This window comes from Aspergillus japonicus (assembly GCF_003184785.1).
Source record: "Aspergillus japonicus CBS 114.51 unplaced genomic scaffold BO86scaffold_63, whole genome shotgun sequence".
Taxonomy (NCBI): domain Eukaryota; kingdom Fungi; phylum Ascomycota; class Eurotiomycetes; order Eurotiales; family Aspergillaceae; genus Aspergillus; species Aspergillus japonicus.
This window is the reverse complement of record NW_020291700.1, coordinates 32,517-57,518: the sequence shown is the minus strand read 5'-3', so window position 1 is coordinate 57,518 and position 25,002 is coordinate 32,517. Positions and strand designations below refer to the sequence as shown.

Genomic DNA, 25,002 nt, shown 5'->3' with positions numbered 1-25,002 from the left:
TCTAGCTTAATTTCCGAAATCTATTTCCCACACCAAGAACTGAATCGAATTTTCGTATCCCACGCTTTGCCGGAATTCGGATTTCCAGGGGAGATCCACTGATCAGACTTGGGTCCATCTACCCCAGTCACTGCAGGATAAGCGAGTCCCCTCTGTCCTAAGTCGTCTACCGCCGCAGCCGTTCCAGGTACGTACTCGCTAGGGGAGCCAACCTAACCTAAGTCAACGGAGGATAGCCCACTCCGCGCAAGACCTCCGCCGGCCCAATCTCCAACCAGCGCGATAGGATCTCCTCACGATCCAGCCACACCGACCCCACCATCCCCGCCCCGTTGACCGCGATATCCGGCCGGTGCCGATCCTTCGACCGGGGGATCACCATGATCCAATCCTCGACCAGAATCACATTATGCGGGATATTCCCCTCCCCATCGCCTTCGCCTCCATCGCCCAACGCGGATCGCATCTCCGCCAGAAGCCCGACGTATGCGTCCAACACACTCTCAGAGTATGCCCGGTCCTGAAAGCTGGAGGGGGACAACGGAACGCGGAAATGCGCAAAGGGGATGTCGCTGGATCTTGGGGCGGGATTATTCGGGAGGATGGTTGATCCCGGTGTCTTGTTGCCGCCATTTACACTCTTCCCTACGGTAGGCAGCTCGATGATTTGATTTATTTCTTCTTCGTCACCAGCACAAGGGATGATATGCATGTGCTTGTGCTGCCGACTGGCGCCCGCAGTGCGCCCGCAGTTGAACATGGCGAAGTAGCGCCTACCACCGTCTTGACCCAGCGCACAGAGGACGGCGCACGCGGCTTCGAGGTCCTCTCGATCCAATATCTCGTGCTGGCGCCGGTACGAGTCCTGGGTGAGGAGGAGGAACTGTGGCCGGAAGACGCTGTAGCCGTTCGGGACGAAGATGTGGGTCGTGTGGATGGTGGCGATAATGAGGTCAGGCGTGGGGCAGGCGAGGTCGCTGCCGGGGCCGAAGGTTGCTGGGCTGGACGTAGTATCGTTATTATCATTGTTGCTGCTGTCATTGTTGTTGTTGTTGCTGCTGCTGTTGCTGGTTTTGTTGCTGCTGTTGTTGTTTCTGCTTTCGTTGGGCGGTTTCAGTCCCTCGCCTGACTGGGGTTTGTTGGTGAGAGACTGGCTGATTCGGAATTCGAACTGGGTTTGGGATTAGATCTGTGAAGCTTGAGGAGAAGGAATGGTGGGTTGTGTACGTGAAAGTTGTCAACTTGGAGGCGCACGATCTTGGAGGGAGAGTAGACGACGAGGCCGCGGCGGACTAATGCATCGAACTCCGATAGGGCTGCCGCGTTGGTGAGGGATGAGAGGGTATGTTTAGCGCTAAAGGATAGGGTAGAAACGGCCGCTTCATCATCGATAGCCATATTGGGGATAGACGTAGATGTGAAGAGCTTGAAAGCACGACCAGGATGTGTGGAGAGTGGAAAGACTCCGTAGGTCGATTAACAATGCTATGCTAGCAAGGGGGCTGGGATCCGAATAAGGCTGGAAAGGCCCATAATGCAGGAGTGGGCGCCATGCGGGCTGTGGCGCCCGTCTCGGGTCCCGACCTCGGTCCTTAGCCGGGTGTTGCGTCGGGGCGCTTGGACGCTTGCATCAAGCCGTTGCCTCTATTTGAGCTTCCACTTCCCTCGATGCATCAGCCTGTTGCATGCTGTTGACTCTTGTAGTAAACAGTCGCAGTGATGCAAGAGCCACTTTTGAAAATTGGGATGCAACTCAATTGAGGTAAGTTTTAGGATTGCAGGTATGCATGCAAACTAAAGATGTGATTGAAGCCCGGAGCAAGAAAACAGATACGTCGGAAGATTATGTGAATTAGAGCAGAGATCTGATGAGTGTCTGTATATTGCAGTGAGATGGTCTCAAAGACTTTCGAATTGTTATCAGTTCCAACTGGGGGAGACTCGTCTGATATGAGGGTCAAGAGCAACTGCCGAAAGGGCCCGCAGCAAGCTTATTTCCAGGGATAGATGGGATGCGCGGCAGAATGCAGCTGGAAGCGGTCAGGAGAGTCGACGGGGGCTCACCGCCGGGGTTGGAACGGGATTCAGAGGGCAGATCGCCCAGTCTTGGCGACTCGGATTTGGAGCTGCGCTCATTGTGTGAACACCGGTGTTTCCACATCTCAACAGGAATTTGCTTCGGATTTCTACCAGACAGACTCGACAACATGCGATCGGATTCTTTCTTCTGTAACACCTCGAGCCTCGTCCCTGCAACGTGCTCGGACGGGATTAGCAGGAAACACGACCCCATCCTCGATCAGCGATGAGCCATACTTAAGTACTCCTACCTGTATAGTTCGTTCATGAAAAAAAATGCCGAAGATTCAAACACAGACCGGATGCAATATGATACGGTCACCTACAATCGACCATGCATCCCCCTACACCTCCACCATGAGTGTCATGGAGGAGGGGGAGAGCACCAACAGTGACCTGCCTCCGAGTCGCAAGACCCGCGACAGCTGCGACGCCTGCGCCAAATCCAAAGTGCGCTGTGGCAAGCAGCATCCACGATGTGATCGATGTGTGGCGCGCAACAAGCCATGCAACTACGGCTTCATCCGACCACGAGGGCGGCGACGTCTGTCGCAGATCCCCCCAGGGGGCAATCTCACCCCGGTTACGGACACCCAAAATAGTTCGCCCGACCGGGCGGACCCCAACAACCACAACAATTTTCAGCACATCGACCTCTTCAACACACTGGGCTATCAGGACCTCGAGGCCATCGCAGAGAAGCTCAACGACTACTCTGCAACTGACCGTCTCCTCGTCAACCCGCCCACCAGCGTGGGACACAATGACTTCCAGCTCATCGACGACTGGCAGACGATGGACCAGGAGCTGCAGCGGCTGCTAGACATCACCACCCCGCAGCCCACCCCGGTCCTCGAAGTCACCCCCCACCAATCCAGCTCGCAATCCAGCATCCAAACCGGCCTGTCCTCCCTCTCCACGAGCTCCCCATCCTCCACCTCGTCCCCTTCTCCCAGCATCTCCTCCCTCCATGGTCAATCCTGCATCACCCTGACCTTCAACACACTGCAAGCCCTCCATCCGCCATCGGACAAATGCGTCCTCAACTCCAACGCACCGCCGCCCCGCAGCCTCGACGCCGTCCTGCACCTCAACCAAAAAGCCATGAGCAATCTCTCGCTTGTCATCGGCTGCCCCTGCTCTCTGGACTTCAGCTTCGCGCCCCTCATTGCGCAAGCCATCTCCAAGGTTCTGATTTGGTACCAAGCCATCCTGGACGGCTGCGAAGCGATCCCTGAAATGGCATTCATGCAGCCGACCACGGCGCCGACGCGCGTGCGCGTCCTGCCCATCAAGATCGGGCAGTTCGAGCTCAGCGAGGGCGACCACCGCCGCATCGTCGCGCAGATGGTCATGAACGACCTGGAGAAGGTGCGCGGGCTGGTGGAGAGCTTCACGCAGTCGTACTGTCGGCGCGAGGCCTCGCCCACGGATGCGGACCAGTCCATGTGCTTTATATTGGAGTCGGCGCTGCGACACAAGTTGAATGATACCCTTGGTTCTGCGGTTTTGAAAATGACGGATTGAGCTTTTTGGCTGTGGGTCGGGTGTTCGTTATGAGGTTTGGGGTTCTTTCGGGTTACGTGTATATGGAGTTGGAGTTGGGGTGTTTTCCAGGGAGGGCTGTCTGTTGTATTATTCCCAATGATGATGATTTTTGATGAGCAATGGATCTCTTAATTCTTTTGTTGGCTTCTTTTTTCTTTTTGTTTTTCTTCCGACTGACGACTCGGAATGTTGGCGACTGGGAAGGGTGGCGCGGTTTCCTATATGCCTTAACGCTGTATAGACCAAGACTAGAGAAGCGGACTGTGGAGTTTTACTACGGGAGCAACAGTGCGTTGATCTATCTGTACCAATCCAATGAGAGTGTGGCTGTCTACTTGATCTAGTATCTAGGTTTATTTCCTCTGGCTTGAGAATGTAGAACCCTTGAAACATGTAGGACCCCTGAACTATGAATAATGGAAAATGAAGGACCTTATCTTACAAGACCCACGCTCTCTGTTGTCACTACGAGGCTCCGAAACCTGTGACCATGCACAAGTAAATTTCCAGTTACATATATATACACACACAATTAAATAGAAATGAGGTCTCAAGCACTACAGCAAGAGCCCTAAGCAATGAACTTACTTAATCGTCATATCTTAGTTAACCCTGGAGGTATGGCTGAAGGTCTATGTTAATCCACGCAGAAATCTTCCCTTTGTATATTTTAGTGATAAGCTCGTGCTTTCGATTCAAGGAAGATAGCTTCAATCTTTGAAATAAAAAAAATGCAAAAGTTAGTTCAAGTCAAGTCATCCAGGCTCGAATGCACACATGTTCGGCGCACCTATAGTTCTTATCAATTAGTGAAGGGCTGTAGGTATAGTTGGTTGGCAATGAAGTGTTCATGTAGGTAACTAGCTAGCAGACTCCGAGTGAAGTCCGACCCGGATCTGCCCGGATTGCCCTCGTTTGTTGACTGATTGAGTCTAGGGACTGAGGTAGTTCTGTCAGGTGAGGTGAGCCGCCGCGGGCACACTGTTGCTATACTACCAGACTCCTCCAGGCCGGGACCGCGTCATCACGGGTCTGGCTCTCTTATCTTTAATCCAATTCCGCAATCCTCAATTCCTCAAGCTGACATAAGAGCCTGACAATCCTTAACTCCGGGAATCGGGTTTGGTCGGAAATTTTTCAGACCCAGAATCTGGTAGGTGTCTTCAGCACAACAGCTTACTTGCATTAGCGTGGCACTATTCCTCCCTCAGGATCCACTAGTCTACTTGTCCGCTGTCAGTTGTCGTCACTACTGCTCTACCAAGCCCAACAAAAACAAGGAAGATGGAGCAATGCTTTTATCTCAGATGGGTAACCGTGGTATTATCATTACTAACAGAAGCCAGAAGAAATCTATCGACAAAGAACAGGAGCAAGAACGCCGCGCCCAGTCATAAAAACAATGAAACAACACGTGGAGTCACACCGTCAAGGTGGTACACAGCATGCGGTCGACCACGGGGGTCTGCTGCAGGAAGCCCGTCTGGAACTTGATGTGGGCGTTGTCGGAGACGGGGGCGTGCAGGGCCCAGAGGCGGCGCGTGAAGTCCTGGCGGGTCTGGCGGATCATCTCGTCGATGTTGTAGCTCCAGATCTGGCGGGAGCGCGAGTCGATCTCGTGGCAGATCTGGGCGGGATCGCGCGAGTGCTGCCACTCGTACATCTCGCCGACGAAGCGCGAGGTCTGCATGAGCCACTGCGTGCGCTCGAGGCGGATGTGGTCGTAGGTCGCCAGCGCCGCCGAGAGCAGCTCCGGCAGGCGGTGCGGGCAGGCCGCGCGGGCCGCCTGTGAGTGCACCGCCTGCAGCAGTTCCACCAGGGCGGCCGCGTCCTCGATGCCCATGCCCGCCCCGGCCCCGTGGTGCGGCGCCGAGGCGTGGGCGGCGTCGCCCGCCAGGCACACCCGCCCGTTGACATAAGTCGGCGCCGGGTTGGCCGCCATGTCGAAGATGGCCCAGCGGTGCAGCGTCTCCGGCAGCAGGTCGATGATCCCCCGCGTGAACGGGGTGAAGTTCTCGAACGCCTTCACCGCCTCCTGCTTCGTCGCCATCGCCGTCAGCTTCTCCTCCGTCCACTCCGCCTCGTCGTGCACGAACGCCACCACGTTCAGCAGCAGCCCGCTGGCCACGGGGAAGGTCAACATGTGCGCCCCGGGCCCCATGTACATGTGGCGGTTGTAGGCGCGCTCGTGGCCCAGCAGCGGCAGCGCCTTCTCCATGGGCACCAGACCCCGGAAGGCGTACTTGTGGGTGTAGCCGGCGTGGGCGGCCGGGTGGTTGTCGCCCAGCACGAGGCGGCGGACCTTGGAGTGGATTCCATCGCAACCGACGACTGCATGATAATATTAGCCATTGCTTCTTAAAAGCTTTGAGGAGGGGGGTAAGACTCACCAAGATCCGCCTGTGCAGTAGTTCCATCCTGGAAGCGCATCAGCAGCTTTTTGTCGTCGCCGCGGTCCTCCACCGCAACCAAGCTCTTACGGAACTTGACCCGGTTCTCGGGGATGAGGTTGAGCATCTCGTTGAGGAACTCGGCGCGGTGGCACCCCTCAAACCCGCGCTCGCCCACGTACATCTTGTAGATGGGCTCGTCCAGGTCGCCCTCCTCGCGGTTGCCCGAGTTGGACCAGGTGAACCAGTCGGTGGTGTTCTGGACGGCGACCTTCTTGAAGGCGGCGTGGATGGCCGGGTCGAGCACCTTCATGGCCGACTCAGCGTTGGGGGTGAAGCCAATGCCCGCACCCACCTCGCTGAAGGCGTTGCTGCGCTCGTAGATGGTGACGTTGATGTCGCGGGCCAGGAGGCCGATGGCCATAGCAGCGCCGACGATCCCGCCGCCAACGATGGCGACGTCGAGGACTTCGTTCTGGGTGGAGTGAGACATTGTTGTTTAGGAAGTGAAAAGTGTGAGTGGTTGTGGAGATAGAGTGTGTATGTGTTGATTGATTGATAATCAAGAAGCTTGGAGGAGGCTTTGGTTGTTGTTGTTGTTGTTGTTGTGGAGTGTTCTGATGATGATGAAGCTGTTGGAATTGCTGTTCTGGGACATGCTGAAGATCTGGATCGTCAAAACCATTATATACATAATCACACTTGAGGCCAACGGGATGTTGAGCCCCCGATCTGAGTGAGACGTGAAGCCCGAAATGCCTGTTCACGAATTACGAATTCCCAGATTCCGGTTCAGCAGTCATGGGCTGTGGGCGACGGAATCTCATGGAGAACCCGATACATGGTCCAAATCCGGGGTGCTCGGGCCCCATCGCTCATACCATGGGGGCCTCTAGCCTAGCGGTGTTACTTCTCTGCAGAATAACCCTGCTTACCATGGTGGAAAGAGGCTTGGCTCTTGGTGTCTGTGTCCAGAAGCTAGGGTCAGCTAGCTGAGGGGTGAAGAAGTTCTAGGTAGGGCTCCCCCCAAACACGAGGGAAAGTCCCGCCGCGGGTTTGGGGCCTTGCCTCCTCAATCCCGTTACCCAATGAGCTGGCCCGGAAACCACCGCGGGTTTCGCGCCGTTTCTTCCCTCGTGGTCTCATCGCGGCTACTACAATCTTAGGGAGCGTACGCTACGGCACCAGCGGGGTTGACTCTGACTCTGGAGTTATCCTTTAATTCCGTTGCTGGGTGCGTGCGTGCGTGGGTAGGAATTCCAGTCCGCGATGAATTCCACAGTGAATCCCGCCTTTCTTGCTGGCTCCCCTTACCCCGCTGTCCACGCTTGGTCTCCGTTCTCTAATTCTAAGTTATCGGTCGGAATGCCGGTGTTGATTCTGTGCTAAATGCCTGCTGACTACTAGTACTAACACTACAGCTAAAGTTTTGGCTGCCATTTGTGAGACCTCCAGTAAATCTAGCTGTGATAGAGCACCCTGAGAGATTCGAACGGGTCCCCTGGTTAGTAGTCAAAAGAAGTATACCAGGATTTAGTCGAATCACAGCACTTTCACCCGTGATCATCGCATGTCGATCGATCTGAGTGATCTTGACGTTCATGTTTTCTTTGGGATAGGGAGCCTGACGATCGCGGGTTTGGCAGGTGTCTACGAATCCCTGGCTGTCAGCATCAGCGCTCAGCCTAGACCTAGCCACGTGGCGGTCACCTGATCATATGTGGTAATATACTCTTAGTTTGTCCTCCGTAGTGGGGTCTGTACTAGGTGCCTCATCGTCGACGATACTTGGGACTATATGCTTATGATGGGCAAGGTCGTCGAGGGACTATTTTGATTTGTACTTTTACTTTTCTAGGACTATCTGAACAGTAATTTACGTCTATGGTAGCGCTTAATCTATAATCTATATTTCATATGCTGTCGTCGTGAGTTTTGTGTAGATACATATATATATATATATGAGTTGTGTATGTATACATACCATGCCATAATGCAATCATAACTAAACGAAAAGCTTAGCACTAATTCTCAGAGAATAGCCCCGCACAACTAGAAAATAAGATCATACTCATGATCTCAAAACTACACTCCCTAAAGTCTCTAGCGTAACTCAGTCCCTAACCCTACCATCAGGGACTCAAAGCTTAGCCGAGCAAGACACGACGGAGCCACTTCTACTCTGGCCACAGCACCCACTCCCCCCACCTTAGCCCCGAGATAAGCCCCAAGGGCCGTGCCTGATGCCTTACGGTCCGAACTTGACCCCGCGAGACACCGGCTGATCGATGTCGGTCCGTAGAATTCGACGCTACGAACTATGGACCTCAGATCGAGGGGACAGGCTACTGCGCGCCGTTCCTGCAGGGCAGGCTAGTCTGCAGGCTAACACTTAGGTCATAGTACGGGGTACTCAGGGTAGGGGTCTTGATCTACGGGGCCCTACTCTTTACGCCATCTTTGCAAAGTTAGTGTGTATCAAGTTATGTCATGTAGCCGAACCATTCATGCACCCTAACCACCGGTGCCAATACCGGTCAGTAGCCTCATCCTCAGGTCCGCGACTCCTAACACCCGGAACGACCTGGTCAACGACCTGGAGAGTAACCAAAGCCACAAAGTAGGTAGCCACTCAGTTCGCTCACGATGTACAAACCGGCATCAGCTCCAGAAGATACCCAACCCCGCAAGAAACGAACTACTGACGACTCGCGAGCACCAGCACTCGTGAACCTCACCCGAACGGAAAGCCTAAGACCGAACCCAGCTAAGACATCCACACACCCAGTAAAGCCACAAGGGCAAGGCAGGCTCATTCCTCTTTTCTACGTCCTCTGACCGGGGTTCAGTCCAAATTCCAGACTACAGTCCATGTACGCACGCCTAGCCCAAGAGTCCCAGTGCACTACACGGCTCTCCACACGCATTCCCCTCATCCCCGGGGAATATGCTTGTACACAGCGAAAAAACCACGGAATTGGACTTCGGAGTTCAAGTCTTGTTGAACCCCCCTCGCCCTTGTCCTTACGCTCTAGCCAATTGCAGAGCACATCCAGGCTGGATGCGTTCGTCAGAGAGAGGATCAGACATGGCCTGGGTGGCAGGGCCGGGAGATGGCTGTGCTTTGCTCGTCGGGGTTCAACTTTCGAAATCCCGGTGTTCTCTGCCATTAAGCAGGAACGATAGGCCAGGCAGGAAGTTCAGGCAGGTGGCTAAGGCAGTGTTTCAGAAGTGAGCATGCTACAGTGGCCCAAGAGAGGGCAGGCACAAGGACCGGGACAGACAGGTGCAAGCACAACGACGAACGGATTTCAGAACCCCATTCCTAATCCCACTCTCAATCCCCCTTTCAAACTAAAACAACTTTAGTCAGAGTGGCGGTGCCCGTACTACTGTATATATAGTAAACTACCGAAGTATAGAAACCACAAAGCATTCGATTCTAGAGGCACGTATAGTACCCAGTACCCATATCAATAATATGCTATACTACACTCACCACATCAACCCCCCAAACCCAAACCCATAATCCCCACCTCCCAAAAACCCAGTAATCCAGTAATCCAAAACTCAATCCCACCCCCAATCCCGTACCATCCCAAATCCTATGGCAAAGTATACCTACCTAGTAGTAGTATGGGTAGGGTAGTACGCTAACCCAATACCGAAGACTCACCGCCACCGGCTTTCGGGATTCAAGGGATTGGCGCCCAAATCCGGAATCCGGTCCCCCCACCCCCAAACAGGAAATCCGGTTTTGTTTTTGGCTGGGAGGATAGGTGTACAAGGCTGCGTAGGTAGGTAGCTACCTAGTACTGTACCTACTACCTTCCTTTCGGGATTATTTTCTTCTATAATGGAGGACTTTCTTACTCTGGTTTGACTCGACGGATATTTTTTTTTCTTACTTCCTAACACTTCTTGTCGATGGGTGACGGGCCGAACGGAGGATAGGGTTATTTTCTTTCAGGTTATGGGGCTGAGGATTGAATAAATACCGGTCGAGGATCTGTTTCTTTGCTCTTGTCGATCAGGGGGTATCAAGTATAGAGCAAGAGTATGGGGTGGGCAGCGGACTCGTGCCGCTGCGCTGCAGCGCGAAATCCGACGGTCGGTTTCTGGCGACAGCACTGCACAGCAGCACAGAGTATCGCTTCAGGGAATGACATCATCTCCGTTCTCTGGAATGAGGGTCGGGGTTTATCTGAGATGAGTTTCCCTACTGGTTTCCTCTTCTGAGGGCTGATGCTATGAAACAGTTCTTGGATGCTATGATTCGGATTCGAATGTCAACTCTATCCGACGTCCAGCATGCATACATCGACATATCAACAGAATACACACATTCAATCAACGATCGAGCGTGTTCATGGACGCAATGCTTAACAACAAAACTCCAATACGCCACCCCACCATCTAGAAGGATTCTGCGTCTTCAGGTCCGGTTCTATTCTTCCCGACAACCAAGAAAACCATCGAACCTACGGTAGTTCATATCGGCCCACCTAGTACCTGTTGAAGCTTCTCCCCAAGACTGTTCACCCACGTGAGGTTCCGCAGCGTATGGAAGACCTCCTGGAGCTTAGCGCAAATGGCTCCGTCGTGGTCTCTGTACGTGTTGCAGATGTCAACGCAAAGGCTGAGTGGAATGTGTGTGAAGGGGTGAATCTATGCAATGTCAGTCCAACATCCCTATTTGCAGCTGACACCAAGTGCTGATGTTCTTACCTTGAAGGAGTTGACTTTGTTTAATATATTTGCCAAATGGACCATCTCCTGCGCTTCCAACAACGCAGCATGGCCATAATCCGGGAACGGCGACATGTCGTTCTCCGGAATGAGTTCATATGATGTGAGACTGAGAGTGTGATAGAGGTACAGCGCCGTGGTCGACGCTAGGATACGTGTGAAAAGAAACATAGGGTCACTGTTTTCAGTGAACTTCGGGGTATTGAAAGAGAGGATGTTGATTCGTTGCGTGATGGTGTTATGGATCCATTCGTGGCGGTCATGAAAGTTGGAAGAGTCGTGTGTGAAGGTGTTTTCGAGACTGGTTTGGTAGTGGTGGATGACGGCGCGGCCGCAGACCGTTGTCGTCATGATACATTCAGCAAAAGGAGAGGTCAGGCGCGGCCCGCCGGAGGTGATGGCAGTGGAGAGAAGCTCCATATCGACCGGCTGTCCACTTTGAAACTCCGCTTCCGGGGCGGGGAGGCGAGTGGATATCTGGTCGTCGAGTCAGTGGGTGTTCGCAGGAAGCAGAAAAGGGACGCACCAGGTGCTCAATCAGCGTCAAGGGTCGGCCATCACGCATGCTGAGAAATCGGTCCAAGCAATACGCCATCCAGAACATCCGCCGTCGCTCCTCGACCACCACCCAGTCCTCACGGGCAGCGAGCCTGGGTGATGACGGCGCATCAATCTCATACAGCCGCATCCGTTGCACCAGCCGGAAGGCATACCCCGCCCGAAGCCACCCGCGTTCATCGTACGACGTTATAGACTCGTGCATCACCAGCAGAATGCACGCCTGCAAGTTCTCAATCTCTATCGTGTCGATCACATTGTCCCCGAGCATCTGCAGATCTACTCGAGATCGTGCTTCGTGGTAAAAAGCGCTGGCTACGTGCTGAAGCTGCCCGGAAAACGAAGCTGCCAACGTCCACATGGTGTACTGAAGAGCAGCTTTGGCCTCACTCTTGACCCGCTGGCGACTCCATTCCATATACCGTCCTTGATGGAGAATGGGGGCAAAAACATGCACCCGATCGAAGTATAGTTGGTCCCTACCAATGATCGGTCAGCAAGGGCCATGCAAAATCTGGGGTGCAGCCCCGTTTCGTCTCGACTCCCTCTAGACTTTCGGCTGAATGACCAGGAAGGAACAGGAAGACTCACAGTTCTTCACGCATCCACATCGGAACCTCCGTGACAGACCTTAGCAGTTGTGGCTCCATGGGCGGCGAATCTAGCAATGGCTCAATCCCCTCTGACGGCAAGAATGGAATCTTGTCCATCTTGATACTGTCTAAGGTTGATTGCACCTTGTAGACGCTGTGGTGGACGGGCTCCTGCAGGAATAGTCCATGCTCCTTTCCCAGGAGAAGACGCTCCTCAAGCGCTGCTGCTGCACGGTCAGACTCTGCGAATACCCAACATATGTTCACCGACAAGGACGCTGTCAATCCGGTGAAACATACCCATGCGCTGCTGCAGCTGCTTCAAGTGACCCCGCTTGGGGCCTCGCTCCGACCGGGTGGCGGTAAAGTGACAAATGACCCCGGTTGCGGTACATACACCACAGCTCGGGGTGCGTCGATCACACCGCAGTTTGCGACGACGACATTCCTCACAAGCGGATCCGGGGCTCTGTCGGGATTTCCGAAGGACGGGAGATTTCTGCTGCTGGAGATCGGGTGGAGACTGCGATGCCGACTCGGGCTGCAATTGGGGGGATGTCGACGACTCCCAGTTCATCGTGAAATGACGAAGAAGATGATAACCACGAGACAAGTGTTGTTGTTGCAGCAACACAAGGGTATTGTGGGACTTCGCAATGGCGGCTGAACTCGAAATCGAAGATAGGAAGCCGTGGTGGATGAAACGCGTTCTTTAATGGGCGAGGAGAAGCCGCATTCACAACGCAAGTAAGCCGGACCCTGGTCTGGGTTGGTTGCTGCTCTATCGGCGGTTCTATTGTGATAGAGCTGAAGGAATATCTGGAGATTTGCGGAAATTTGGAAAAAGGATGAGAATGAAAATGAATTAATGATTAATTGAGAGTAAAGAGGGGTGTGTGTATGGTCTGCCCGAATTGGGAAGTGGCACTTAGCTTAGATAATATCGAGGCCGCCTGGAAGCCTCTCGTATAGACGGGGAGATTGTTGAGACTTGCCTAGCATTAGCTGCATGATCCGTCCATCACTCTCCGGCTAGAAGGATTCACCGTTGCTTTTCGCCTCAACTCCTTGTCATGGGGGCCAAAACTTCCCCCGCCCGACGACCTGTATCTCTTTTTCTCTCTTTGTCGTCTTGTTGCTTGCTTCCTTGGTGAATACAATATTGCCATTATGGTGAGTACTTGGAACCCCCTTTCAGTGTGTCTGGTGAAAAATCCACCTGGTGCAAACGTGACTGCTTCTTCGAACTCATACTCTAATACTTTATATAGTTCTTGGAAGCGCCGCAGGTCTGGCTCACAAGTACTTGCATTGACAGGTCCCGAAATCCGTTCAGAGTCCGAATCCCGTCCCGACGGACTCGACTACGCTCGACCAAAATACATTATTTAGCGACAGGGAGAAGGCTTTTGAAGTTAGCTCCGCTATGAGCATTGTGCTGGCCATGATGATGTGCCGGAGGTAAGGCACCCAAGCCCGTAGAGCATGGGCAATAGATGCTTATCCCAACTCCAGTCTCTCATCCATGTGAATAGCACCATGCCGATAAATCTTCGGACTTATTGCTTACAGTACGATCTGAAGAGTCGCTTCTGTTGTGCGGACGCTTATCAGCAATTTTGCGCGAGTGCACACATACGCAAACGCTTGCTGTCTCTCTTGCAGAACACTGACAGTGAAGCATAGACCACATGCAGCCGAATAATCCCAGTCACAGCAACGTGGTAGTCCCAGGATCATGCCAGATCAAACTGGAATGAGTGCGAATTCTTCACCCATTGATTCCTGCAACCCAACGACAAACAAAGCCTTGCCCCTCACCTGGCCCTAGTCCCTAGCTCGACCCTACCAGACACTATCTGAAGCTCGGGACCACAATACCCTCCGTGCCCACCCATGCGAGGGACACTCTCTCATCTGAAACATCGCAAAGTAGCAGCCACTTCATCAAAGTCCAATCCTAGCCCGTCATTATCACGACCAATCTTCATCCCGGCAGTGAGTCTCAAAAGGGAATGCATTTTGATTTGGTGGTATTGGCGGCAACATATCTGGCGGCATTCGATATCGGACATTTGACGGACCTGCGGTGTCTGGTTTGTCTATGAGCAGGTAACCTTGCCGGACTATGCTTACGACGCGAAAATATTACCCGAATTGAGAATTGCAAAGATCTTTGAAGATTTAGCACGAATATTCGAGATAAGGACCAAAATCGCTCTTGCAAAGACCTCAGGGGAAAATAATTGGCATGAAGTGCTCCCCCACTTTCCACCCCACTTTCCTCCTCCAGCACGTTTCGCATGGGATTTTGATTTTCTTCCTTTTCTGCTTCTCTCTTTGTTTGTTTCTCCCTTTTCCTCGAGCCAAAGCTGCAATGGGGGTTTCCCCTCTAGTCTAGAACGATTGAAATTCAGTCATGGGCATACGCCGGCAGTCATAGCCACATGGTGTGTCTCCACTGACTTAGCCCATCAGTCTATGGGCCATGTAGTCAGGAATTAGCTTTTCGAAGGTGCGTTCTTTTCCTTTTTCTATTTTCATTATGATAATATTCGCATTCTTTTCCGAGTTCTATTTTTCTCTTCGCGTGGACACATGGCTGACAATGACTGATGGGCTCAGGAGGTCCTGGACGATCTGTCCGGGGACGCAGAAATCCCGATCCCACGTTTACCACTGGTCTAACAGCGATGATCGACAGAGACATCTTCCTGATCCCGGATAACCTGCCTTTACCCCCCAACCTTCCTTTCGCAACTTTTGTCTGTTACTGGGTCTGCAATGTCACCCAATTCGAGCCTTCTCGGCTCGAATAGCCAGAAATAAGGGTCTGTGCAGATTAGGATCGCAGCAAGCGGAGATCCCCGAATCACCGACTCGGATGGTGCTGGCCTCACAATACCGGGCTAGCATTGATTCGGCAAGTCCTGCGAAACGTTTGGGTCCAATAACAACCTGCCAAATGTGTCCTAGTGGGTTCTGACTAAAGATTCCTGGAAATGATCCTGGGGCAATCCTTTCTCTGAATCATGGCTCATGGCGGGGAGTACGTAGTTTCCTGGGAAGCCGCTTGCTGCTGCGTTGCGGTTGTCTAATTGTTTCCCTCTCCACCGCGGGGAGTGCATTCGGTCAGCCCGCTCAGTGAGCAAGCAAGCAGGCAGTAGTTGAGCGTTTGTTGCTCGGGTTTCACAAGCTGACGACCAAAGACCCTGAAAGCTAAGGCGCCCAGTAAGATTTGCCAAGTGAGGCGCTCGGTAAGAGACACCGTACCTTTGCGTGTTGGTTTGCCTCTTTTAAAAAACGCTTCACAGAATGGCAAAGTGGTATGGTGTTTCTGACAGGCGTGACGCCAAGCGGGAAGGATTCATGCGCCAAGATCCTCGTCCAACAAGATCACGGACGATGCGATGGCTCCGACTCCGATTCCCACCTTCTATCTTCCTCCTCGGCTGCCGGGAATCGATCTTTCCGCGGGCCGGTCTGTCCGTCCGTCCCAATTTGATTAGACCACTGAGTCTCTAGTCGACCCCGTTGTCGTGTCACAGCCCACGAGGCTGAAGGTTAGTAGCCCACCCAGAACTCCCTCTCTCACGGCTAAACCCTCTGTTTATCGAGAGAGAGGGGTTTTTGCCGGTATGGAGCGAAAATCTCTACTGATTCACGTGCATGAGTGGCGTTTGATTTGTTTCTCGTATGATCAGTGTGGTGTGGTGGCACAGGGGCGTTGCGATTGAGGTGACTAGGGTTTGAGTTACATGTCGGGCAGCATACCAGCACAACCTTCTTGCTTCTGCAGATGACAACACCGTTGCATATTACGAGGCAGGTGCAAGTCAGTTGAAAATTGAAAGGTTTGTATGTGACGAACAATTGCTGTGAGGTGCAATTTTTGATCTCGGCGTTCCGACAACCCGGCTAGGATGAGCACTAAACTTGATAAGACCCGAGCATATGAAGCGATAAGCTAAAGATTCCGTGAAGGGAAAAGCGTCACTTTGTTGCGTGCACTCACTCGAAGGAGGTTAATATACGATCTTGGCATTTGGGCTTGGCGAATGAAACAATGATCGCGGCTTTGCGCACTTCTCCGTGGAGCATTGGTGGCTTGAAGGCTTGAAAGGGCCGGGCCTCCTGGCGCCTCCCGCTCTTCCTTTCCAAGTTTTGTACGGAAGTTGCCCGAATGGAGAACAGCCTCTCTACTCGTGAGGAAGTTCGTTCACCCGTGCAGTCCACTTGAGGTTCCTAGCAGACAAATGTGTGTTGAGGAGACTTAAGCACCGTGCTGACTACACGAAGCAATGGCATTCCTGAACCTGACCCTCATGCTCGGAAATAGATGTCCAGGCCAAGTCTTCACGGTAGCAGTCCCGAGAAAACACATGCCGATCCACTCTATGGGTAAACTTGCTGAGCGGTCAGTGCTCACTGGAGGAAATCGCTGATAGGCCGTTCTCCGCGACTTAATAACGCAACTTTCCAACTTGTTGCGCGGTGCGGGGCTGCCCACAGCATCCATTCGACTCTAAAGCCCTGAGTCGGTTCCACATACGGATATTGGTCCATGAAATCCTGCAGCCTTCAGATGAGGCTCTACAGGGTGAAACACTCTTCGGTAAGCATCCCTCGAAACAGCAAGAGAACGTATACTAAATGAGCTCTAGTGCTTACGGGGAGGCTGTGTTGGCGTACGCAACCCAAGAAATCCTAGTCTATGTGGCTGACTACTATAGGCCAGTTTGTCAATGTCACGTTATGCATAACTGCATGTGCTATATATTGTGCCCGGACAGGTATTGACTGCCTAGAATAACTGGAATGTTCTACGTCCAGGGAGAGCGAGCACAGACAGGCACAGACAGGCACAGACAGGCACAGACAGGCACAGACAGGCACAGACAGGCATGCATTGTGCTTATGTCGCCTGGAAGACACGAGAACGCAACCACTCACGCATGGGGGACGAGCATTGTCGGTCGCGACTTAAGCTTTGCTGCAGATTTGCTAGAGTGACTGCTCAAGATGCTAAATTGCAATGTGCTTTCTGACTGTGATTACGATCGTACGTATAAGTCAAGTGCCAAATCCACCCTCGTTGGCCCGTAGTGCTATCACACACTGCCTGTCACTCAGTGTTGGCTAGTGTCTTGTCGGAAAGTGGGTCCGGCCGTACGATAAAGTGATCAACCTGTAAAAAGGCTAGCATTACAACTAGGTACCTAGTACTGAGTCTACTGACTACTATTCTTCACTGGCGCATCGGGACAGACCGACGGAGTCAAATTGAGCCACGGCCAATCCAGCCTGGCCAGGCATCGAATCGTTGCGGATAAATAGCCCGGGTAAATGGGCTGATTAGTACCTGGTAGTAGGTACCTTGAGGCTTGGTCAATTATGGTTTCCCAAAACCACAAATCATCCCTCCGCGCAAGGTTACAACCGCAAGCGCCTCCCTCCTCTTTCCTTGGAGTCTTTCGTGCACAAGCGAGAACGTTCTCATCCTTCCAGCTTTTGCGATATTAAGGTGGTATTCGTCAGCCTCCGCGTGTCAAGATACAAGCTGCGCTACAGGCCCTCATTGGGGCGAGATCAAGCCACTACGACTCTACGAGACTAATCCACGCACGTTGCACGCTAGCCTCGAAGGTTAAATGGGGCTTTAATCTAACTTGCTCAGTATGAAATTTCAAACTAGCCGCAAGAGTACGATAAGTGCACAAGGTAAGCAGCCGTTGATCCGTCACCATCTGCGTAAGACCTAACCTTGTGGCGATCCAGTTACGACTGACGAGGTTCGCGCACCGTTGACAGCTAATATTGGATGGGGGTGAGGATTGCACTGCGGTGGGTAAGATTAAGCGAAATTAGACTTCTGGATCCTCCTTCGACTTTATCTCGCACACTCACTAACTCTGGCCCGGAGGCTCAGTTTTCGCCGGAAGAAAGGATGCACCAATCGCAGAACCTACGAATGGCGACAGTCAACCATGTCCTTGTTGTCAGATCTCTCCGTAGGAGGAAAGAGACCTGTTTTATGCTCAATTCATCGAGGATTCCGCTCTTCCTATTGTGCGAAGATCAAATGCTCAACCTTTTTACTCCATTGTGGCTCTCTCTCGCCGAAGCTGTGCTTCTCGGAAGGAACTGGAACTCCCTTCCAAGTTCAGTCCCAGCCTGCTGCAATCTCGTATCCGGAACCGAGCACATGCTTATCTGCGTCACTATCCCCACAACTTGTGCAGTGTCACCTTGACACTCTGAGTGTCGCTGGCGGGTCTCTTGAATCTTGATACCAGTTTGCAGATCACCGTGACAACGGTTCGGCCCGATCCGGCTTTGTGCGACTTCCATTCAGATTTGTGTCGCTGTGCGATGGAAATGAGGACTCGTTCTTGATGGCTGGTATACTATGCCAGTCAGAAGAGCCAGTTCCTCAGTTTCTGGTCAACGATCCTGGCGGTGGATATCCTGCGTCTTGCGGGCGCCATAGGATCGATTATCCCGATAAGGTAAGTCGGTCGCAACGGCAACCCAAGCATCGCAGCGTGCATAAATCCACGCTATCTTAGTAAGTAGTACGTACATGAAGAACTACATACTTAGTATAGTTAGTACTTACAATAGGGTGGTCTGTAAAGAGATTAGACTTAGCGAACGGGCCAATAAGAGGTTTGATAGGACTTTATACTGTGGACACTGCTGTCTCAACAATTTTCAAGGTGGATCAGTTGGCGCGTGGGGTCCGAATGAAGGAAAATAGCGATGCCCTTCCGGTGCTCCGCAGATTATACTAGGTAACCGATTGTCGTTCCCTCTTACATTCCCTCCTACGATGGGGCATTGTGAGGTAGGAGAAAAGTGAAAGTCTCTACACGTGTTTCGACTACCACGGAAGTTTCACTACTAGCGGTCTATGAGGGCGTGACTTGACTCTCTTGTGTATGAATAAGACGAAGTGTCGGTTCCAAGATGTACAGCATGAGACGATCATGAGCTGCTTCCGGCCTCGGGACAACGGCCAATATAATGATATGAGTTTTCATTCGCGCCGGTGGAATCGGCCCGTGGTGTGTGCGTCTTCCAGGCTTACTTTGTACTGTACCAGTGAGGCAGCCCGACCCAGCACGTGCTCTGGTTCTAGATCTCAATCGGTGTTCCCCGAATCCCCTCCCCGACTCGTCCTATCTTTTCGTCTTACATTCAAAGTTGTGAATCGTCCGGCTCCGACCCATGCTTGGCATTGGGGACTTTGCTCGTATTTCCGCCGATCCCTGTCCCATCGGGCTGCCTTGCTTCTGCTTTGGGGACCTTCGACCTTCTGTTCGCCCTTTCGTCCTTTCGTCCTGCGCATGGATGGCTTGTCCATACAGTCATCAACGCTAATTCCCCGTGGCAATGAGGCTGATGTCGGATTGTTGAAAGACTCGGCTTGGCGGTGCACCAGTGAATAGGCTGTTATCATGGTGTGGCAACAAGATTGTTCATTTACCACGAAGTCATAAATATCCCTTGGCTGATTGATTGATTGACTGATTGATTGACACGGCCTTGGTTTGATCGATGGCTGTTCCTGTTCACTCACAACCTCTGGACTATATAGTAGCCGTGATTGGAGCAGCAGGCGCTGCCAGCTTGAGGAGATCGACAAGGTATCGCAAGCCCTTCATCCTTTCTGCAACCTACTCTGAATAGCCCTGCCTTCACAGCAAATCGTTGCCGATACAAGCTAGCTGCCAGAGTCAGTTATCATTAGAGCGTACTGAAGATCCATTCTCCATTCAGCCCGAACCAAGTCCGAGAGTTCAACGAAGATAGCACATGGTCCAACAATTCCACGTGTGGAGTGCCAGACCGGCCCCTTCGGCCGACGTTAAGGACTGCATAGACTACCAGCGAGGAGGTACAGTACAATACAATGCACACTAGATGGGGAAGCACAGATGTATCAACTACCGTCTAGTGTAAGTTGTGGTGCATGGGGCGGCCCACTGTGACGTTTACAATTCAGTATACCCCCACCATTCCCCCTCCCCCTCCTTATCGTGCAGCTCTTCAGGAATTGGTCTATCCACCTGCCCAGGATTGGGGATGGGTCATGAAAATGCAGTTGCTCACTCAGCTCTAGTCAAGCTGATTCCGTGATCCGGGGAGGTCTCCTGATAATGGTTGCCGTGCCACGCGGAAGTCGACCTCCCCTACAGTTTGACATGCTGACAGCGTCTCACTTTAGGAAGACGATTGGCCTTCCATTCCGGTATAGCGGAATCGCGCCTTTCTTCATGTTGTTGATCTACAAATCCTTCACCATTCACGAATACCTCAAGACAGAGGGGCTGACGCGTGACTCGCTCACCCGAAGGAAGGCTGGCATGGAGCGACTGATCCTTCCAACATCGATCTCGACTTGGCCACCATCTGATTGAGCGTCCTCCTACCATATTGACCACGCAATCGCTGCATATACCGGCGGGGCAGCAAGTCTTGGGTTGAGACAATGTTCAAGGGGTGTTGCTGCTTTATCGAGCCATGTGGCTTCGGCTACATAGGGTCCTTGAGTAGGTGTGGAGGAAGCCCCGGCTTTTACCGCCAGTAGTCCGATTAACCATCGCATGCTTGTGAGAGGGGAAAATACACGCCGTCTCCGATTGACATCGGTATGCCCTATGGATGCAGTATATAGATATGGTTTAGGACATTCCATGGATTCCATGAGTCTAGTGCTGACAAGATGAATTCAACTGGATTACTGGAAGTAAGACAGGCGCTAGAACTAGTTCGGAGTTGGCAAACTCCGAGTGGTTAAGCGGCTGCTGCCCAGAGGTGGGCACTGGCACTGGCTGGAGACTGCATGGCTGGCTTCTTTCCAAGTTCCAAGTTGTTCCCTCCTCGCTCCCCTCCGGCTAGTGGCCTAGCCTAACTGTAGTTTAGTCGGCCGCCTGGAAAGTCGCCCGCAATTTCACCACCTCCACTTCCTCCACTACTTTCTTTCCCTTTCACCAAACTCCTCCTTCTCAATGTCTTCTTGACGATCAACATCACCCTTTCCTTTCCTCTCTTCTTACTAGATACCGTGATTTGATCTTCTATTTTTCTTTTTTTCTGTGTACTGTGTGAAGGAATCCATCGGGCGAAAAAAAAAAAAAAAATAAAAACGTCACTCAACCGGTCAAATGGCCTCGACAACTAACAGTATAAATGGCGAGGCTGTGGCCGACCCCATCCCTATCGCCGTAGATCACGAGTCGCCTCAGGAAGACACCTACCCTGCTCCCTACGGTCGCTCTTGCTTTAACTGCTCTCAAGCCAAGTGCAAGTGTCTCTATCCAAAGGCAGGCGGTCGTTGTCAAAGGTCAGCTTAATTCATTCGCATGCATGCATCTATTCAAAAGGCGGTGGCATTAACCATCCTCTTTCCTTCAGATGCCAACGCTTAGATAAAGAATGTCGCCAATCTGCTGCCAGTCGACGTTCAACCACACGCAGGTCGGCTACCTCTTCCAAAAGCTCGGCCAAGATCTCTCGCCTGGAAGACAAGTTGGAGGATTTGGTCTCGCTGCTGCGCGCGGGAGTCCAACCGAGTAATGTCACGACCACGACCATGCTCGGCCTGCTCGGACAGCTGCCGGACAACCAGAACTCGTCAAACAGCAATGCCGCATCCCCTCCCAACATGTCAGACGTCCCCATGGGGGGCAGCAGCTCCCAACCCAGCCCAGTCTACGCCAGCCGCAACACTGGTTCCGCTTCCACCCCGGACACCAGCATTTCGGACAGCGGGGGTTCGTTATCTTCGGGCGCATCGTCACTGAACGCGATGGAACCGTCGGGCTTGCAAGCAGAGGAATTGCTCACCTTCTTCCAAACTCAAATGCTTCCGTATTTCCCATGCATGTATATCCCTCCAGGCACCACGTCGCAGAAGCTTCGGCGAGACCGCCCATTTTCGTGGCTATGCATCATGGCTGTCACGTCACGGAGCAGCGCGCAAAGTCGTCCGCTCTTCGATAGAATCAAGCACATTGTGTCACAGAAGCTGGTGCATGAGTACTCGTGTCGTGACCTTGATATCCTTCAGGGACTCTTGATCTATCTCGGATGGTAAGGTACCCCGCCTCAGGCCGGGTTTATGGGTGGCTGACCTCGATCGGCTCAGGTCCAATCAACAAGTTTACAATAAAGCCAACGTGCATGTATTCACTCAGCTCGCGAACGGCATTGTCTATGAGATGGGCCTCTTCAATCCCGAAGCGAAGGGAAAGCACGTCCTCTTGTGTGTGCACACGGAAGCACACGAAGACCGTGCAGCACCTCCCAGTCAAATCATGGAACAACGCCGGGCTGTCTTGGGATGCTTCTTGCTCACTTCTATGTAATGCTATCGCCCTTTTTTATTGTCGAGGCTAAACCCTAACATCAAATCTAGTATTGCTACCTTCCTGCAACAAAGCGACTCTCTGCGCTGGACATCCTACATGGACGAGTGTCTTCGTCTACTCGAAGAGCAGCAGGAAAGCATCAACGATGAGATACTCGTTCAGCAAGTTCGACTTCAACTGATCAATGACAAGCTTAGCTTGGGAGGCTTTTACGGCGCGTCTTCAACGTCCCGCGAATCGATGCGACCGTCGCCTGCTGTATACATCCGGCCGATGCAAGCTCAGCTTCAAACTCAACTTCAAGGAATTATGAGCAGAGTCCGACCCAACTCACAGGGATACAGTCAGTGACCGTTAAATCTTTGATCTTGAAATCAATCACTGACTAATATGATCCAGAAATCCTTCTATTGCATCACTACAACACCTCATTAAGCCTTTACGAGTCCGCACTTACGAAAGGTGCCATTGCCTCCATCACAAACGTGAGCTACGAGCATCTCGACTATCTTTATGGCTGCCTTGAGGCTACCAAGTCATGGTTCGACGTGTTCCTGAGCATTCCACCGGCGGAGTATATTGGGTTTCCTTTCGCTATCTTCTCGCAAATGGTGCAGAACCTTGTGACACTCTACCAATTGACGACCCTGGACAACTCCGTTTGGGATACAACCAATGTCCGCCGAACGGCAGATATCATACAGATCATGAACATGGTGATTTCCAACATGGGCCAAGTGGCGTCTCTCAACGGTATTGATGGTGATCCCGGTGGCGACATCTTCTCAAACATCGCCAAGACGTACCAGGCGGTGCGCATGGGTTGGGAGACCAAGCTAGATCCCACTCCGTTGGGCTCACACGTGGCGAATTCGATTCCATCGCTGTCGGTTCCAACGCTCTCGGAGCCCCCAGATGCCCTGTCCGTGTCAGACACCTTTCCTCTGGTCGAGGATAACGATTGGCTCGCGGACATGCTGAGCACGATGGACAGAAACAACAAAGGCCCAATGGCTGCCATACCCGGCGTCCCTGGCGTACCATGAGGCATTGTGTGACTGCAACCGACTCCCAGTTTCCTCTCACCAGAAGGCATCCCATAATACGTGCGATCCGAAGGGGTGCGACGGGCTAGTGCCCAGGCCTCAATGTCCCCGCTTCGTTCTCCTTGAGAGACCATGCTGTCTCTACACACGGGCTTTGATGGCGACCTTTCCCTACAAGGCAGATCATGCCGAGTTGGACGGCGTTAATAGCCAAGGAGACTTCGTTTCGCCGGGACTTCTTGACTCGACATCTATGATTCTTATGAATATACTGGAATAATTGATCGGACCAGACATATCACGGCTCGACGTTCTGGCGCGGAGGTTACCTTTTTCTTCGACCTTGGTCTTCCTTTAGAGTTTGGCACCTGGCTTAGATTCCCCCTGTGTTTGTGGATGTGTATCTCAGCGTGCGTGTGATGGCTATTCGATAACTAGATTTTGGCATCGGTTATGGTCAATAACTATCTACGATGGCGTGAATCACTGCCTCCTAGTGGATGGTTGGCAGCTTTGGAACCTTGAATACCCGTATTGAGGTTATAGATGTGGTCTATCCAGTAAACTTTGATGAACCAAAGACACATACATCCAAGGGGTTTGTCTAGTAGACCTAGAAGAGGATTCAATATCTACGTTTGCCAACTGACTTTCAGATGAGGTAATCTTGTTCGTGTGAGGGCCGTTAGACTACATTCCTATAAGTGGTTTGATTCCTCTCTCTTCATCTCTCGATGTCCGAGAAGACCGTGTCCGTGGTTAAGCTACCCTGCAGCGAAATTCTTATGTTGGTAGGTACCGTATCTGTTTGTCCTTGACCACGAGGATACATAGCCCAACTCCGTAGCTTCATCCTGCCTCTTGGTTGGTAATTCCAAATAAAGCATACCCACCTTCTCTTCTTGACGTGAATAAGACTGCGTAATATCTAGAAATCAACCCCCTGATTTCCGTGCGGGGAAATGTGTAGGACGGTTTGTATGTGTATGTACAGTTTATTATATGCCTTAAGTCTCGGTTATACCTATCTACTTCAGTGGTGGGTGGGATGAGGCACGGCTGTGAGGCCTACAGATAATTTATAGAACGAGGCCAAGGGCGATGAGTGCGTGGGGTGTTGGAATTCAACTTCGAGATGAAAGTGTTATATATATCCATGGGTCCAGCAATCTAGTATACTCGGCTGGTGTTTGATGATCAGCCGAGATGTGGTTCGGGTTTACTTCCGGGTGTGCAACCCAGATCGACCACGTGGGTGTGATGCAAGATTGATGGTGTGTGATTCCATCGACTAAGGGATGTCTCCATGAAGAAAATAAAAAGGTTGGACAGGACAGGGAGGGGGAGGTTGATGCAAGCCACTCACTGGTGCGGAGACAAAAAGAAAAAAGAGGAGGGAGAAGACACATGCACCCGATGGGGATTGAACCCATGACCTTCGCATTACAAGTGCGACGCTACTACCACTGAGCCACGAGTGCATCTGTGGCGAATTTGCTGCCGAGCGCGCGTCATACCTCCTGCACGGAAGAACATCAAGCGGGAAAATGAAGAGCAAAGAGCAAAAACAAATTCCGCCGACGGTTGTTCGTTCAATTGCACCGAATGGGGTTTGAACCCACGACCTTCGCATTACGAGTGCGACGCTCTACCACTGAGCCAC

The 25,002-nt window shown here is 52.2% G+C and overlaps 6 protein-coding genes and 1 non-coding gene across 7 annotated transcripts; 2 read left to right on the top strand and 5 right to left on the bottom strand.

Annotated features, from left to right (window-relative positions):
• Nucleotides 1–22: 22 nt before the first annotated feature.
• BO86DRAFT_412638 (uncharacterized protein) lies at nucleotides 23–1,398 on the bottom strand (the record flags this gene model as incomplete). The annotated part of the gene is made up of 2 exons (XM_025674665.1): nucleotides 23–1,171; nucleotides 1,228–1,398. The coding sequence occupies 2 exons, from the start codon at nucleotides 1,396–1,398 to the stop codon at nucleotides 218–220; spliced, it is 1,125 nt and encodes a 374-aa protein (XP_025523919.1). The 3' UTR covers nucleotides 23–217.
• Nucleotides 1,399–2,166: 768 nt separating this feature from the next.
• Nucleotides 2,167–3,954, top strand: BO86DRAFT_392105 (uncharacterized protein). Its single transcript, XM_025672737.1, has one exon. It carries the CDS (start codon nucleotides 2,356–2,358, stop codon nucleotides 3,604–3,606), a length of 1,251 nt encoding a protein of 416 aa, XP_025523918.1. The 5' UTR covers nucleotides 2,167–2,355; the 3' UTR covers nucleotides 3,607–3,954.
• Nucleotides 3,955–4,692: 738 nt separating this feature from the next.
• BO86DRAFT_346032 (putative salicylate hydroxylase) lies at nucleotides 4,693–6,800 on the bottom strand. Its single transcript, XM_025669231.1, has 2 exons — nucleotides 6,018–6,800; nucleotides 4,693–5,958 (listed from the first exon to the last, which is right to left on the bottom strand). The coding sequence occupies exons 1-2, from the start codon at nucleotides 6,508–6,510 to the stop codon at nucleotides 5,048–5,050; spliced, it is 1,404 nt and encodes a 467-aa protein (XP_025523917.1). The 5' UTR covers nucleotides 6,511–6,800; the 3' UTR covers nucleotides 4,693–5,047.
• A 3,708-nt stretch (nucleotides 6,801–10,508) lies between these two features.
• On the bottom strand, nucleotides 10,509–12,494 carry BO86DRAFT_321788 (fungal specific transcription factor domain-containing protein; the record flags this gene model as incomplete). Its single annotated transcript, XM_025668360.1, has 5 exons — nucleotides 10,509–10,685; nucleotides 10,746–11,243; nucleotides 11,293–11,803; nucleotides 11,916–12,061; nucleotides 12,189–12,494. 5 exons carry the CDS (start codon nucleotides 12,492–12,494, stop codon nucleotides 10,509–10,511), a joined length of 1,638 nt encoding a protein of 545 aa, XP_025523916.1.
• A 7,634-nt stretch (nucleotides 12,495–20,128) lies between these two features.
• BO86DRAFT_392099 (uncharacterized protein) lies at nucleotides 20,129–20,574 on the bottom strand. Its single transcript, XM_025672736.1, has one exon. It carries the CDS (start codon nucleotides 20,526–20,528, stop codon nucleotides 20,349–20,351), a length of 180 nt encoding a protein of 59 aa, XP_025523915.1. The 5' UTR covers nucleotides 20,529–20,574; the 3' UTR covers nucleotides 20,129–20,348.
• A 283-nt stretch (nucleotides 20,575–20,857) lies between these two features.
• On the top strand, nucleotides 20,858–23,609 carry BO86DRAFT_198366 (Zn(II)2Cys6 transcription factor). The gene is made up of 5 exons (XM_025666730.1): nucleotides 20,858–21,266; nucleotides 21,338–22,015; nucleotides 22,071–22,286; nucleotides 22,341–22,636; nucleotides 22,693–23,609. Exons 1-5 carry the CDS (start codon nucleotides 21,088–21,090, stop codon nucleotides 23,337–23,339), a joined length of 2,016 nt encoding a protein of 671 aa, XP_025523914.1. The 5' UTR covers nucleotides 20,858–21,087; the 3' UTR covers nucleotides 23,340–23,609.
• Nucleotides 23,610–24,747: 1,138 nt separating this feature from the next.
• Nucleotides 24,748–24,820, bottom strand: BO86DRAFT_t265. The gene has a single exon. It is a non-coding gene; the product is annotated as a tRNA-Thr (tRNA).
• Between the last annotated feature and the right edge of the window lie 182 nt (nucleotides 24,821–25,002).

Coding starts and splice junctions, on each gene's coding strand:
- BO86DRAFT_392105 (XM_025672737.1), top strand. CDS start 2,356: ATGCCGAAGATTCAAACACAGACCGGATGCAATATGATACGGTCACCT.
- BO86DRAFT_346032 (XM_025669231.1), bottom strand. CDS start 6,510: ATGTCTCACTCCACCCAGAACGAAGTCCTCGACGTCGCCATCGTTGGC. Junction 5,959..6,017: donor TACTGCACAGGCGGATCTTG/GTGAGTCTTACC, acceptor ATTATCATGCAG/TCGTCGGTTGCGATGGAATC.
- BO86DRAFT_392099 (XM_025672736.1), bottom strand. CDS start 20,528: ATGCGATGGTTAATCGGACTACTGGCGGTAAAAGCCGGGGCTTCCTCC.
- BO86DRAFT_198366 (XM_025666730.1), top strand. CDS start 21,088: ATGGCCTCGACAACTAACAGTATAAATGGCGAGGCTGTGGCCGACCCC. Junction 21,267..21,337: donor GCAGGCGGTCGTTGTCAAAG/GTCAGCTTAATT, acceptor TCTTTCCTTCAG/ATGCCAACGCTTAGATAAAG. Junction 22,016..22,070: donor CTCTTGATCTATCTCGGATG/GTAAGGTACCCC, acceptor CGATCGGCTCAG/GTCCAATCAACAAGTTTACA.